At 45.2% G+C, this 16,512-nt stretch overlaps 2 protein-coding genes across 3 annotated transcripts in view; both read left to right on the plus strand.

The window, feature by feature from the left end:
- macf1a (microtubule actin crosslinking factor 1a) overlaps positions 1-16,512 on the plus strand; it is a 238,971-nt gene that overhangs the window by 106,898 nt on the left and 115,561 nt on the right. The window contains exons 5-7 of one of the 2 annotated variants that reach the window (XM_061058975.1): positions 296-397; positions 2,523-2,600; positions 4,109-4,201. In XM_061058975.1, coding sequence (XP_060914958.1) covers positions 296-397; positions 2,523-2,600; positions 4,109-4,201 — 273 coding nt within the window. The remainder of the gene's footprint in view (positions 1-295; positions 398-2,522; positions 2,601-4,108; positions 4,202-16,512) is intronic. The other variant, XM_061058976.1, reaches the window with a different exon arrangement.
- Positions 11,727-14,317, plus strand: LOC132990641 (uncharacterized). Its single transcript, XM_061058989.1, has one exon. It carries the CDS (start codon positions 12,422-12,424, stop codon positions 13,718-13,720), a length of 1,299 nt encoding a protein of 432 aa, XP_060914972.1. The 5' UTR covers positions 11,727-12,421; the 3' UTR covers positions 13,721-14,317.

The following is a 16,512-nucleotide window of genomic DNA, read 5'->3' on the forward strand; positions in this document are numbered from 1 at the left end:
GCTGACTTTTCCCGGCGTGATGATGTAAGGGTTTTAGTCCTAATGCTGAGCGACACTCAGGCCGGCAGCAGACAGGTACACTGACACATTCAGACACGTTCATGATCTATGAGAGGGTGAAAAAAACAAACAAATACATCCAGACAGTGTTATTTTATGTTGGCCCTTTTTTTTTTTTTTTTTTTTGTTTCTACCCTCTTTCATTTTGTCCTCTTTCTCATACCACAACTCCTCTTCCTGTCTTTCTTTCTTGCTGTCTTTCCCACCCCCATGTTCCCCACCTCTGTTACCGTAGCAACAGAAGAGCGGCCCCACAATGAAAAGGGCATACGCCTCGCGGGCCCCCCCTCTCATCTTGCTCGGAGGGGAGGATGAGGAGGAGGAAGGAGCTCAGGGAGTATGTTCAAATCAAACCACTCTTCTCTTTCCCCCCCCCCCTTCTTCTTCTTCTTCTGACACCGCTCACTCTGTCACTTCTTCTTCACCTCTGACCCTTCAGCTTTACGCTCCGTTCCATTAGGTGGAGCTGTGAGGCTGCATGAGAGTGCTGTGCCACTGATTTCTGACCGACATACTGAGGCTGCATATGACGCCATTCAGAGCTGTGTGTCTGCGTGAAACATCAAATCTTTTCTGTTGGGTGACAGCATCATTACGATCATTTTGACGTTTTTGAGTTTGTTTACTTCTTAATACAGATAGATGAAGAGTCCGTCATAAACTTTCTCTGCCTTCTAAAAAAAACTCACCACAGTGTCGAGATCTGAAGTTTTCACCCAACGATGCTCTACGTCTATCTGCATGAAGTTTGCACGATGGAATCTAGCTGCAATGTCATCATACACTAAGGAGTTAGGGACACATGTATGATGAAGGGATTAGTCAGTTTCTACCTTTACAAAGTTGGAATAGGATAAATGAACTCATAATAAAGTGGACACCCTGTGCACAGCACTGTCAGTAATTATATGTTAGTGCAGGTGATGGCAGTTTATATAACAAACGTATTAATCAATTGAAGCAATGAATTCCCCGGTAGAAGCTCGGTAGAGAGTTTTCCTGCTCATTGAGACATGTAACAAGACGGGCAGGTAGCTGAATAAATGAGTCTGCCAGAACGCTGTGTAACATATCCCTGTTCATAGCATCCAATATAATAGAGCAAGAAACAGTGTACAGAGGATCATAGAGGAGGAAACATGAAATGACACATCCTCTTCTTTTTCATCACCATCTCCCTCTCCTCTCCTCTCCTCTCCTCTTTCATCACCTTCTCTCCTCTCCTCTCCTCTCCTCTCCTCTCCTCTCCTCTCCTCTCCTCTTTCATCACCATCTCCCTCTCCTCTCCTCTCCTCTCCTCTCCTCCCCTCTTTCATCACCTTCTCTCCTCTCCTCCTCCTCTCCTCTCCTCTTTCATCACCTTCTCTCCTCTCCTTTCCTCTTTCGTCACCATCTCTCTCTCCTCTCCTCTCCTCTCCTCTCATCACCTCCTCTCCTCTCCTCTTTCATCACCTTCTCTCCTCTCCTCTTTCATCACCTTCTCTCCTCTCCTCTCCTCCTCTTTCATCACCTTCTCTCCTCTCCTCTCCTCTTTCATCACCTTCTCTCCTCTCCTCTCCTCTTTCGTCACCATCTCCCTCTCCTCTTCTCTTCTCTCCTCTCCTCTCCTCTTTCATCACCTTCTCCCCTCTCCTCCCCTCTCCTCTGCTCTGCTCTCCTCTCCTCTTCTCCTCTCCTCTCCTCCCCTCCCCTCTCCCTCTCCCTCTCCTCTCCTCTTCTCTCCTCTCCTCTCCTCCCCTCCCCTCTCCCTCTCCCTCTCCCTCTCCTCTCCTCTCCTCTCCTCTCTCATCCTCTCCTCTCCTCTTCTCTCCTCTCTCATCCTCTCCTCTCTCCTCCTCTCCTCTCCTCTCCTCTCCTCTCCTCTCTCATCCTCTCCTCTCCTCTTCTCTCCTCTCTCATCCTCTCCTCTCTCCTCCTCTCCTCTCCTCTCCTCTCCTCTCCTCTTAAGTTTTTATTCTGAGTTGACGACTAATCCTGAGTGAACCTTCTCTTTACCAGCACCGTGTGAAGTGAACCAACATTTGCATCCTGCACTCATTTATCTTTTGCAGCAGCAGAGTGTTTATGATGACTGTATGTTTGTGATCCGTGTGATGTTTTCTCTCTCTTCTTCTTCTTCTTCTTCTCTTTCCTCGCTTTAAACTGAGAGTCTGTGCTGAACAAACAGAATAACAACATCGTGGTCCCGTATGAAGTTTGTGTTGTTATTTTTGAACCAGCATGGTTTGGCTCTGGTTTGCTCCTGAGTTCTGGCATGTCTTTAACGGCTCCTGTTGAAGACAGCGCCCCCCAGAGGACCATTTCATGTCAATACAACTCACTCGCTGCGATGTGGATTGAATTCAGCTTGATTTGCTCTCACAGCTGCCTGCTGCGTTTGTCTCACTAAAAGAAAACAGAGTTAACATCTTTGTCGACTTTCCTCATTATATTTTTTTCTCCTTTTTTTTTTTTTGTTCCAGCCGAGAGAAAAGGGCCGAATGAGATTTCATCGACTACAGAATGTCCAAATAGCGCTGGACTTCCTCAAACAGAGACAGGTATGTACACAAACACAAACACTACATGGACATCCAAATACGAGACGCTACAGTGCCCTGTTTGCTTTACAGGACAAAGTCAGTAATAATAATGAAGAAGAATATCTGGTGGTTGTGTCAAACACGGGTCAGAACAAACGTCAGGTTTTGTAGATATAATCTCAGGAATTATTCAAACATCAAGAACATTTGTGGACCTTGTTCTGTGTCCATAATCGAATCCAATCCATATTTATATAACATAATAAAAAAAAACAGTTTACTTCAGCGCTGACATACTAGCCAAAATAAAAACAAAGCGGGAACCTCCAGTGTTGAAAAAAGAAGCCAATGTGGAAGTGCAAAATCCTGAAGTTTGTCGAGGGTCCTCTCTTGAAGTCACATACACACCACACTCAAAAAAGCAGACATGTTTACAGCCTGGTACAAAAAACCAAACAGGTCTGATTAGTTATTGCCATCACTGACACACACTGTATTTTTACTGTTCACTGTTTTTATTTTATGAACGATATGTGTTATCCATAGTTAGGGGTCGTATCGTATCAAACTGCGTCGCATCATGAGTTACCCTGATATTCCCTCCTGTATTAAGAATGAGCATTGGACCAGTTTGGAGTGGATCCAGATTTAAGTTCATCCTGCTTCCTAAGGATTTACTCACCATAAATCTTCAGCATCTTTTGTCAGTTTTCATTACGCTTACATAATAAAAACTGTGAAAATGAAGCATCCCCCCCAAAGCTGCTGGTTGTAAAGAAACTACTGTCATATCACTTAAAGTTCTTAGTTATGATTTATTTGGACATGGGTGAGAAAAGCAGGAGAGTTAAGGTCATTTCAGTTAAGTTTCTGTTAATTGTACAAACCTGCACATCTCAGTGAATCTCTTATATGAAGAGAGCTGTTCTCAGACAGAAGCCTCCTTACTGCTCTGTTAATCCAGATTGTGTCTGCAGCACGGGGCGTCATTATAAAGCAGCTTCAGGCTCATCTGCCCCTCTTCTCACACAGCAGCTTTCTTTGTTCCCTCTCACCTTCACCTGCTGCTACATCAAAAATCTGTTTCTCACTTACGCTGCATCTCTTCACTGACTCTCAAACTGCAGCTTTTTTTTCCTCCCTCCTTCTTCACTTTTCTCACATCTCCATCTTTCTTAAGCTGCGTTCGTCTCGTTCCTCAGGGACAGCAGCGGTGTGGAGGGCAGACCTTATCACCCCCTGAATCCTCTCTGATGTCTCTCTGCAGGTCTAATTATACAGCTGAGGAGACTCGGCTTAGCCCGAGCCGTTAGATTTAACAAGGTCTCAGGGAGCCTGTTACACATAATGGGACGGATAGTTGAAGCAGAGGTCATTTATTTTCCATGACTCGTCTTCTCGTAGGTCCAATCAAGTGTTTGAAACATTGGTGTGACTTAAAGCATCGTACTTTTTGGGGGAAAAAATACAATTTATGTTTTTGTTTTGTTGTTGTCTGGAAACCAATCTTCTGTTTTCTTGTTCAGGTCAAACTTGTGAACATCAGGAACGATGACATCACAGATGGGAACCCCAAACTGACGCTAGGTCTCATCTGGACCATCATCCTTCACTTCCAGGTCTGTGCTCTTCACCTGCTGTTCTGTGTGTTTCCTGTGCTGGACTGAGTGAACGCTTCAGCACGTTGAATTCTTCACGTGAGAGGCCCTGATGGTTGGCTACAGATTGTAGCTGTTAATGAAATAATACCTCTTAATTGATGATGTAATCATTGAGTTATGGCCCACATCATTACCGCTCTGATTCAATCTGGATTTAATCGGACTGAAATGAAAGCAAATTGCTCCAAATGTGGACTTTAGCTCCGTGTCGTCCAGCTGCTGGGATTTGCGTTCTTATCGCTGCCAGGAGGAGCTTAGCTCTGGGTGCGCTGGCAAACCGGCGTCACCTTATGCAACAGAGAGGTGATGTGTGTGTTCATGTTCTCCTGTGGAAGATGAGCCCTGAGGAGTGTTTTCCTCACAGTGTTAGGGGTCACAGTCACAGTGAGAAGTTTCAGACAGCTGCTGAGGATGAAGAACTCTGCAGTCTCACAAGAATCAGCTCCTGTTTTTTTTTTTACTGTCAAGTTCAAGGTCGTGTGATGAGTTTGTAGCTCGTTATAATATCGTGTCGTGGTTGGTACACACCCCATGATCGGGGGCCGCCCCCGGCCTCAGTCTGGCTTCAGTCTGGCTTCAGTCTGGCATAAAAGAGAGCACAGGGTGTTCAGTCTGTAAGCTTTCATATAAACCCTGATCCTGGATTTACAGTTTGCTCCTCTGTAACAGACATGCCGTGTTTTGACTGAAACTGTCACCCGTGGGCTTTCTCATGCTTCATCAGTGTGAAGAATGAACGTGTGGCGTTACTATTCAAGGAATGCATATTTGAATACTTGACAAAACCTGTACTGCACTGTTGAGTCCAAACTGAGCAGTGAGGAGACCAGCATGAGTGAAGGTTGTTGCTTTTAGTTTTTATCAGGATACCCATTAGTCTGATGTGTTTCAGGGGGAAACTGTTTTCCTCTCTGCTAAAGCATTTCAGACTGTTTCAGCTTCAGGTTCTAATAAAAAACTAGAAATGCAGCATCTTTGAATTTAACTAACCTTCACTATTCAGAAGGTCAGTGTGTGTTTAGTCTGGCCAGTCAGTCATCTGTAGCTGCTGTATTCTGACTCTGACTCCTAATATGGAATCAAAATCCACCAAATGTTTCTGCATCGACGTCGCCTGCAGACAGGGGTTATGAATCAATGCAGCGGATTCTCCCATAATACCTCTGAGCTCAACTCATGCATGACGGCTTCTTCACAAACGAAAGCAAATGAACACAAGGGCTTTAAAGATTCTAAAAAAAAAAAAAGAAGATTTTTCTCTACGTTTTTTAATGACTGAGCTGACTTTTTTGGACTTTTGATTTCCCCACAGGGTTATTAACCAGTTGTAGTTGCTATGGTTGACCACTAGACTGTGCTGCTTTGTGACCCCAAAGCAAGGTGACACTGTCAGCAGGTTACCATGGAAACAGTAGTGCATGACACGAGCATGAGTCAGCAGAACACAATGTTTCAGCGAGAAAGAAAGAGAGAGAGATAGATAGAGCATGAGCGACAGGACGTCGGGGCTGAAACAGGCGGAGGGAGTTTCTGGAGTAATGAAGCAGGCTAAATGTGGAACGAGAGGTTTCTCGCAGAGCGGCGACTAGTTTCTAGAGCTTGCCGAGTTCAGTGAGTTCAGGAGATGATGACAGCTTTACATTAGAGCCGCAGTGAGACGTGAGCACAGAGCTGTGTGTGTTGTGGTCGGATGATTAAATGCACAGCAGGGAACAAACAACTTATGGCACATACTGTATGTTCTATGTGAGGAGCATTAGCCCTCATAATGTCCCTGTTTACCTTTTCTAATCAAAATTAAAATGTTATAGAAATGGGATAATCCTATGTTACAATGGTAAGTGGACTTGAGCTTGTTTCTTTCTTTTCTCGTCTTCTGACTACTCAAAGCGCTTTAACACCGCAGGTCACACCGACACATTCACACGCTGATGGAAGAGGCCGCTGTGTAAAAGTGTTCATCAGTATTAGCTAACCCCATTCATACACATTCATACGCCGCCGCCAAAGCAGTGGGAGCAACTTAGGAGCTCGGGATCAAACCCCCGACCTTCCGGTTGAGAGACGACCGACTCCACCGCTGAGCCACAGTCGGAGTTAGAACTCTGCCTGGCCTTTTTGAGTGCAAATAGAAGAAGGAGAAGTCATAGTTAGTCAGAGTTACTCGGTCCCGTCCTTCTTTTCTAATCTCAAGGTTAAACAAATCTGTGAAAACACGTGATTGACTTTACTGCAGTGTTTGATGCAATACACAAGAAATACAGCCACATAAATCTGTTATATAAGTAAAAGAAAAAAAAAAAAGAAGAAGTCTATTACAGCAGAAAGCTGCAAAAAGTGAAGACGAAAGCTGCTGCAGTTTAACTTCCTGCGTTTCACTCCGAGTCAACAGACTCTCTGCTGCTCAGATACGTGACCCAAATCAGGAGAGAAATCTATAATTTCCTCTTTATTCCCACCGGCTGCTTTGGTCTGATGATCATGATGATGATGATGATGAAGAAGAAGAAGTCATTTCTGGAAACGGGCCTGCAGGTCTTTGTGACCAGGACGTGTGTGTGCAAACGAGTGACTCAGCACACCAGCTAATTATAGGAGCTCTCTCAGTGAGCTATCGTTTTTTTCATTCAGCTGTTTGTCATGATTTCATTCACACATCCAGTTACAGACGAGGTGATACCTCTTCGTCTGACCTCGGAGGAACTCAGTCGGCTGCTTCGGGCAACAACGCAGCTTTAAGCGAAGCTGTTTGTCTTACTTATCTCCTGCAGGGATCAGACAGCCGCCTTGTTCTGTCGTGAATGTCGAGCTCGTCGTTAAAAAGCGAAGATACATCTCTTCGAGTAACAAAGCTTGTCTTTCCTCAAATTCCCTTTTTTTTTTTTTTTTCAATATCCTTCAGAACAGGAACACAAATCATATTTTCACATCATTGGGAAACAAACCTGCATCACATTTAGTGTGAATATACACGACCACAATTAATAATCAGGTTACTACAACTGACCATAACACAGGCTCATCAGTGTTACGACTATAAATGCTTTCACACCACTCCCTAGCTCATCTTGGATGTAGCTACCTGGACAGTCCACTAGGTGACACCAGTTATCATTATTGCCGTATTGACCCGGCTTCTATGAAGTCCCCGATCTTGTCTGCAGACCTTCCCCTTACTGCTCTTTGTCCTCCTGTGATTGGTCGAGCCTCCTTCTCTGTGCGTCCCTCCTGTTTCCTGGAGTCGATTCATGTGCTGGTGCAGAAATCCATCTCTGTTTCTGTGACCTGCTCCCCGGCACAGTCACTGTTTTAGGGTCGTTTCTCTGCAGTGATTTAAGTCTGTTTGCATCATTAGATCACACTCTCTGTTCATTAATAGACTCTAAATATGAAGGTTAACACTGATTCACTGTAGACATGTGCAGACCTGAAAACAAAGACTTATCTTTTTTTTTAAATGTAATGCATTTGGATATGATTATCCTCCTTCTATATACAGATATGGTCATGTAGGTTTGGTGCAGCAGTTCTTTGACAACATGACAACAACATACTATCATGTTCCCTTCTTATTACTTAAAAAGCCGTGCAGTTCTGAAGTTTCTGCAAAGACAGAAATGTCTACAGTACGTACAAAGACACTGTGAAGCAGCTTCTGTCTCAGTCATTATTTTTCTGAGGGAGAGGAGATGTGTGGTTCAACTTACATGTTTCATATTAGCGTTTTACAGAACAGCTTTGTGATGTAGGGACGTCAAAGAATCAACATTTCAAAGCTACCCTGACTGCAGATGGAGTCTGTGTTATGATAATTAAATGCTCAAGATCAGTCTCTGTGCCTTTGTGCACATTATTGACAAAAAAAAAAAACCTGCTAAATATATGATCACAAGCGCTTCTGACAGTCCAACATGCAGCGGTGGAGTCTTGTTGGAAGCTGGCTCTGGGTTCAGACAAAGGTCTGATTGCGACAGCTCATGGTGCCATGTAGCCACAGAGAAAGGAGGAATTCCTCTGGGACTTGATTAGTGCCTGTTTCCCATTGGTTCATGCTCCCTCCATGGATGTTTGTGTGTTGTTCGTCTTTTCACTCGGTTAATGAGAGAAGATGAATTACCATTGCTTTTCAGCACTTGAGAGAACTGCCTGTTAGTGGCCTCAATCCATATCTGTCTCTGAAAACATTCTCCACACATTAGGCGCTCTCTGAATATGCATGTTCATCCATCAGCATTGGTTGTGCCCCGGTGGTTGATGAATCTCCCTCTCCCGCAGTCTTACTGCCACGCTGCACTGTGCAGGATCACATGCGTGTACGAGCAGCGATGGTGGGTGGAACCTATAGAGGCTTCAACACTGTACCTGGCAACAGTGCTTCAATCATCTTCAGTTGTGTAGGCGGCGAGTTAAATATCTTGTGTCTTGTGTTTTTAGTTGTTCCATTCAAATCAGACCGTCGCATTACTCTTTGCATCCTGTTACATGCAATCATACTGCAACGTCTGTGCTGCAACTTACCCTCTTCTCATGGACAATCATTTTCCAAATCCAAAGATTATAAACATATAAAATGCACAAAAATTACATTTCCAATATTCTAAAAGGAAGAAGAGTTTTGATTGGTTGCATTTGATTTTCTAGAGGCAGAAATATTTGACATTTCTGCTCCATTACAACATTTCAAAGATCAAATTATAGAGGGCTATTTTGGGCTGATCCAGTGGATTATGTGCCTATAAAAGCCAGGTGCACCTCATCACCATTATGCAGAAATCCTGCACATTCCATGTTGCCCATAATCAGTCCTGCATATTGATTTAAAGCTTGCAGTAATGACCTTTTGGAATTTGTTAAAGGCTCTGCTATTTCTTTATAAATAGTATGGAGGAAAAAATCGAATTTCTCTTGATTAATAATCACAGATGATGTGTGTGTTGGACGCATAAGTGTTTGCCTCATCCCCCCCCCCCGGTCTCATCCCACAGCCTCCGTCATCCCCTCCTGTTTTTTACTTTCTCTTAATTCCCTCAAATCTCTTTCCTATCTCCATCTTCCTCCCTGTGCCTCTGTATCCCCTCAAGAGCCGTTCATAACCTGTGGCTTGATGGACAGGAAGAAGATTGAGGGGAAGTAAATGGAGAGAGAGAGAGAGTTAGAGGGAAACAGACTGAGGTGCTTACCCGCCTCTCATTATTGTGCCTGAGACGCAACAGTCTTGATTTGGATTTGATTTTCTCTCCCGGTTGCTCGCTGTTTTCTCTCAGTCCCTCCCGCAGCCTGTCATTCAGGAAAGCTTTTGGGTCAAGTGTGTGTGTGTGTGTGTGTGTGTGGCATAGAAAACTGCTCACTAACAGCCGAGAGAGAGAGAGAGAGAGGGAGAGCTAGAGACAGCAGGAGAGAGAGAGACAGAAAGAAGCAGGGGTAACGAGGAAGCGGATAGGAGGAGGAGAGCCGAGGAGGGAGGGGTGGATTGTGGAGAGTGAGAGATCGAGCAGAAGAGAGTGTGAAGCTGCAGCAGCCGGGAGATAAAAGCTTCCCTCTCCCTCTGCCGGCGTCTGCGAGCGGAGGGATAAAGCAGGAGAGTGAAACCAGTTGAGGCAGAGGCGGATTCAGGCTGCCTGCTGTCACTGCAGCTCCCGGCTTCCCCTCGATCAGCAGGCCTCAGACCACGAACGCTACAGCCCGGACAAGAAACACCCGTGGACACGTATGCAGGAGGACTCACACAGCTGACCAGGGGGACCGCCCAGCATCGCCGGCACAAACACACACACACACTCACACTCTCTCCCGGACTGCCACACACTTGCTGTTTCTCCAGCCTAAGCGTATCAATCGGATCAATCCAGCCATGCTTGTCTGACGGAGCCTTGGTTTTGCTTTTAGCCGGAGACGCCCTTGTGTTCCGGTTTCTGCTCCCGGCTTGTCTGATTTTTTTTTAGATTTCTTTTTTTTTTAAGGGGACACAGAGTGCAGACCCTGTTATCCTAATCTCTGCTGCTGTGCTACGTGGAGTTCAGGACTGCCCTTCACTGGACACTGAATCCCTTTGGCTCTGTTCCAAATACTCATCTGTACTTTAAGTAGGTCTGCTGCTAGACCTGGATCCTCACAAGACCTGGGCTAATCGACAGAGGACCTGTGTCTTCCTCCCGTCTTTGTCTTATGTCTCAGCATCCAGCTCCACCTCCCACCCCACATGTTTCTTCCTAATTACATCCACTGGACGTGAGGAGTTACTAAGAGACGATAAGGTACAACAGTAAGGTAAGAGGAAAAACAGTGTTTAAAAGATAGTCTGAATACCCCCCCACCTCCTGCAAACTGTGGATTTTGTCAGGCTGTTGCATCGTCGCACTGCACCACCTGATGAAGGGGAAGCCTGTCTGAGTTTCTGGCAGACTGACAGCAGGACACCAAAGGTTTATGATTGGACAGTACTGGAATACAATAACAAATTTCCCAGCTCACTCTGGTCCTCAGGGAGTTTGACATCAAGGTGAGAGGAATCTTTGGACTGGCATCCAGGGGAGACGCTGTCTGGGGAGCTTAAGGTGGAGTCTGTCTGTGTTCAGCTGCCTCTGGATTTAACCAGGTAAAGGACAGTGGAGCGTTTGTGGTTTTTCTGGGCGAGATCATTCTACACGCACCTTAATGGACATAGTAATGACTGAACTCTCCTGCTGGTAATTTTTTAATGGAGAGACATTAACAGCAACAAGTTTGGATTACAACATATTGACAACAACAGTCTCTCGAGAAGGAGCTCCAATCGTGGGACGACCACAAGGCGAATCATCAGGGCGGGAATGCCGATGCTCTGATTGAGCATTTAACAAGCTGTCAGAGTATTGGCTGAGTCTCCCAGCAATCTGTGGCAGCATTGGCTGACAGCACACTATCTCTCACCCACAACCAATCTGGAGACTGTGCTGCCTCGGCAGAACGAGACACCGAGCTCGCCGTTACTACAGGGGACATCGATATCATCACCGTTAATACTACTTCCACTACGACGCGCCGTGACAGATAGGATTCCCAAAGATCTCTGTTGTGTGGCTAACTTGTGTTACAGACGGTAGTTTTCCCGTCTTGCACTGCAGTAGCTTTACAATAGCAGGAGAGAGACATCATTAATTCATGGCCTGAGACAGATTCTACATCCGAGTGTCGGTACAGCTCTTGGATTACAACAGCAAACTAACAATAACAAACCTTGACATCACTTTGTTTGTGGTTTGCAGAGGATGGAAAAAGGAATCTGCTGTTTTTTTCTCTCTTCTTTGAGCGGCATGCAGTCGCCTCTCGTATTTCTAGGTATGATGACATTGAATCGAGAAGTGAGAGAAGACTGCTTCTGATTCCATTACTCCAAGAAAACCTGCAGCACATACACAATTGGACTTCACACTTGAGTTTCTTGCCTCACACATATGTGGTGTTTGTGAAGCAGCTGGAGCCTCACTAATGGGCTGAACTCTACTTTTCTCTCTCTCCCACACTCATCATCCTTCCTGACAAATGCCTTGCACCGGGTGACAGCCCACCCGCCAAAAGCCTGGTGATAAATCCAAAGTCTGACCCCAACCCAAATTATTTTCCTCTCTGCAGACATATCTGTGTTCCCATGCCCTTCACTGCGACCATGATTTTTCTGGCAGCTGGAATTCAGACCAAGTAAAGCAGCTGGCTGCCGGTACATATATGTGCACCGTTAAACAGCAGGGCCCTTAAAGAGAGGAGGCCGGGCTCCTGCACCAATCTCAGTCAGGTGAGGTGAAGGAAAAAGGAAGGACATGTAATATGTCCGCCTGCAGATGCCTGCACCGTGACTGAACCACCAAATGCCCGAGGAAAAGACCGACATTCCCCCTCTCCTTTGGTGACAGCTCATATCATCCATCCTCCCCTTCACCAGGCTCTATTTAAGATTTGTCCAAGGAGAATTGAGCTAAACCTGCTCTGCCTAACTCTTCATTACTCACATGTGTCAGATTAATGGGGAAGGTGTCAGTCACTCCACAATCTGAGCATTTACCACTTGTTTCCTTTTTTTTGTGAGTTGGGTTAGATGCTATCCACGTTCCTACAAACATTAGTTATGCCTCTGTGATGGAATAATGTCTGTATTTGTTGTCTTTTCTTTTTAACTCTTTGCTGTTTGATGACATCAAAGACATGGGGAGCTCTATGGGTTGTGTCAGACCTCCACAGGAGGGGCAAATCGGTGGCGCCCCCCCACTTTCACCAAAGAAGCGTCTACGTTTCAGACGTAAGCATAAGGGCAAAAAAAGCAAGAAAGAAGAGTTAGGACGAGAGGACTTTGAACAACAAAGAACTCCTGAGCCAGATGACAGAGACGAGGAGGATATAGAAGATGATGAAAAGGCTTCAGGAATTGAAGCGGTCGATTCAGACCTGAGCCACATGGCTAGGACTCTTAAAACAGTGCCTGATACCCAGTTCACTCATTCCAAAGCGAATCTGCACAGCAATACTCTTTCCCCTGGTTCTGCTAGTACCAATGTAGGCAGCCTTTTGGGCAACAGACTACTTGAAGTGTCCCCAAAGCCAAGCCCAGCCTGGAGAGGAGTTTTCTGCCTACCAGGGGAGGAAGACACCGTTAGCGCAATCATAGATGTATCCAGCATCCCGAGCCAAACCACCACCACCACCCCGGTCAACACAGCCTCGTCACTGGGAAGTACCACTCCAGGTGGAGGGAGGGTGTGTCGCGTTCGGGAGAAAGTCCAAGGGGTCCTGGAGAAACCTTGGATACTCCGACAAAAGAAGGAGAGGAAAGAAAAGGGTCGGTTAGAGAGAGAGGAAAAGGAAACTGCAGGGATTAAAGGAGGACCAGAAGGGACAGTAGAGGTGATCCGGACGCCTTCGGGGAGAGAGCGCAAAGGGGTGGTCCATATCCGTGAGGTGGATGGTAAACTGTGCGTAGTGAGGACGGTGTACCCCAGTGATTTTGGCTCTCCAGTGTGGAGGGGCGAAAGTGACAGCGGGGTAGATGTGCGTAAAGAGCCACTTGCTTTGTCTCCAGTCACAGGAAATATCCTCAAAGTCCAACTCTCAGAGGAGGACCGATGTGTTGCCAAACTGTTTGACGGGGATCTCCCGATGCCCTCAAACCAAATGAGGTTTCAGGAGACTTTGAGTGTCAAAGGATTTAACTTGAGCACTCCAGCTCGTGCACAGGATCAGTTGTCTCTGTTGGAGTCGGGCTACGCCAGCGACCTGCCGCTGACATCCCCCGAAACAGCTGGCACCACTCCCAGCCAGACGGACTGGGGAGGGCTGACCAGTAGTTCATCAGAGAGACTGGACTCCATGATAGACAGTCCTCTGTCAATGCAGCATCAGGGGACTGCGAAACACCTGCCACAGGTTTGCATCTATTCACCCGCTCCTTTCCCCATACTGCCAATTGGTTTTTCAATATTTACATTTCTCCTAGCTGGAATGCTTTGACAGTCAGTAAATTAGCTTCATATTCACCGGCCCTTGGGCCACCAACTTGTCTCAGGCCTCAAATCATTTGGTAGAAAAAGGCAAGAAGTTTGAAAAAGTAGCAGTTATGGTAAAACAGTAATTGTTTTTTGTCGTTTACCTAAGAAAAGACCAATCATCTGTTGGTTCAAGCTTCTGAAATGTGAGGGTTTGTTGATCATAATTTGTCTATTCTTGCAAATGGAATAACCATGAAGTGTGATGGGCATTTTCTTTCAGACAAAAATAATCAACAGATTAATGATGAAGGAAAACTATGAATAGTTGATAGACCTACCTCTTGGTATTTCTATTATGTCTTCTTCCCAGAAGAGAAGAACTCAAAAAGTCCCCTGTTAGCATGCAGGGAAGCCCCAGTTACAGCCACTGAACGCTTTTCAAAGATTTTGCTCCCAGGAGTAGGGGAATGTTTTTGTCAATATGGTGACGAGAACGAGTAGTTTGTTTTGTTCAAATTTAATTTGACTAAACTCAGCATAGAGATGCTGTGGCTCAGAGGAAGAACAGGATATCATGATTGTCCTGAATGGAAGATCATCAGTTTGATCCCTGGTCCTAACGTCTACATTTCAAAGTACCATTGGGTAAAATAGTGAACCATGAATTGCTTGACTCTGTCTTACTGTATGAATGGCTTGATTGGTAAGAAGGCTTGAAAGGCTCTTACAGATGCAGTTATTTATAATGAAAGTCCCTAAACCTGTTCTCTGAAACAAGCTGTGTGTAGCCTTACGGAGAGGCATCCATAACGGTCGATATTTAGGAGTTTCGTTTTTTGAAGGCGACTTTTGTTATCTTCGGTTGGTTTATTGTCATAAAGGGTTATTAGTGTTGTGTGTGTGTGTGTGTGTGTGTGTGTGTGTGTGTGTGTGTGTGTGTGTGTGTGTGTGTGTGTGTGTGTTATCAGCTCTTGAATGGCTTCCTCCACGTGTTCCACCTCTGTCCCCAGAGTCTAATCAACACAGCTCATCCTGTCTCCACATCCTTCTGTCCCAGCTTCCTTCCTCCATGCCTCTGTTTCATGTCCTTCCTCTCCCTCCATAGCCTGCTATCTTCCCAACACAACACACACTCGCCCACCGCTGACGTCTGTCAGACAGTGTGAGAGACGGACTGGACAGAAAGAAGAAGTCATCGCTAGAAATGAGAGGGTTCCCTCCTGATGTGAACTGAAACTTGTTCCTGTTCAGTCGCACACAATATCACTTTGTTGGTTTGTCTGTCTTTGTCTTTCTAGCTAAAGTGGTTGTGTTTGGAAAGGCTCTTGCACTATTTCAAGAAAATAGCGTGGTCGATCAGTTCTTCTTCTGTTGTGATTTGTATCGTCGTCTTTTATTCGTTTCATGTGAATTCTGTCTTCTGAATATTCTGGCTGCCAGTAGAGCACAGTGTTCTTTTGATTTGTAAAACACTGAAGCCAGTTTGATGCTTTGATAGTGTAACTATTCCTTTTTCCAGAAATACATTTGTCAAACTTTTTTCTACCAGAACATTTTGTGAAACAACACAAAATATTTTGGTGTTAAATATTGCTGAAAGCAATTCTGCAGACACATTTTATTAGCTAACAAAAGAGCACTGGTTTTAAGAGTCGTACCTGCAAGGATATTTCTTTATTATGTCTCTAAGTAACTCATTTGAAACCGCTTTGTGTCTGGTGCCGTGCCACATCAGGGCTCTGTTTGTTGAAGAACATTTCTCATTGCTGATTGTATCTGGTGACATTTCAATGACATAGTGAAAGTTTCTGTCACCCCACTTTTTGTTCCACTGAAAAAAAAACTAACCGGGGAGACAAATCAGAAACAGTTGTAAAAGAGCAAATTCACACACAAAAATATGTTCTTTTGAGTAAAAAGCTTAACCTTAATCTTTCCATCTAAATGTTTTTCACTTGCACCAATGATTTAAGAGCACAGATTCTGTGCTAGCTTGAAGCTGCTCAGCTCTCCTTCACCTTGAAACTGAACAGGCTGCTGCAGCCACTGCAGTGATACAGCAGATGATGTGAGGTTTTCACCATTTGAGTTTCCCTGCACATTAAAACAGCAGAACAGCATAGCTTTGCAGCACAGAAGCTGATGTCATGTCAGTGTGTGTTTAGTCACATTTGCTGAGTCATGACCAGCTAGAGACGTCCCTCTGTAAGAGCGCTTTTTACTGGGATGCAATAATCAATACTGCTGCCTCGTGTGCGTTCTTGTGTCATGATAAGAATGTGTGCATGTTTCAGGATGCCTCTGTGCTAAAGTTCAGCTGTCCTTTGTGTGTGTGGGGTTTTAATCAGACGCCCTTTTCTGCATAAAAAGGGATTTGAAATGCGCATTCATCAGAGAGACGACTGCTTTGTGGAGCCTCCAGGGGATTCTTATCACACATTAAAAACCACCTTTCAGATTAACCGTACACCATCCTGCTGTGTCTTTTACCATTAACTCATCCATCCATCATCTATCTATCCATCCAACCTTTCTTCTTAAGGACTTAAAGCCAGGCTCTTAAAGAGGTCGTTTTTTTTTTGTTTTTTTTTAAATTGCCAGTAAAACAATAAAACCCTCTTTTCTCGTCCACCCTCCATTAAACCATCGCCGTTATCTCCTCCCTCCACGCCTCGCACTCCCTCCTCCGCCCACAAACATCAAAGAGGCCATGTTTCAAAAAAAAGGGGACTGGCCCAAAAGCCCCTGGGGGTCTGCTAGCGGATTGTTGGTGTATGTGATGGATCATGACTGCACTGCACGCTTCTGCCACCC

The sequence above is a fragment of the Labrus mixtus genome, chromosome 16 (genome assembly GCF_963584025.1).
Source record: "Labrus mixtus chromosome 16, fLabMix1.1, whole genome shotgun sequence".
Taxonomy (NCBI): domain Eukaryota; kingdom Metazoa; phylum Chordata; class Actinopteri; order Labriformes; family Labridae; genus Labrus; species Labrus mixtus.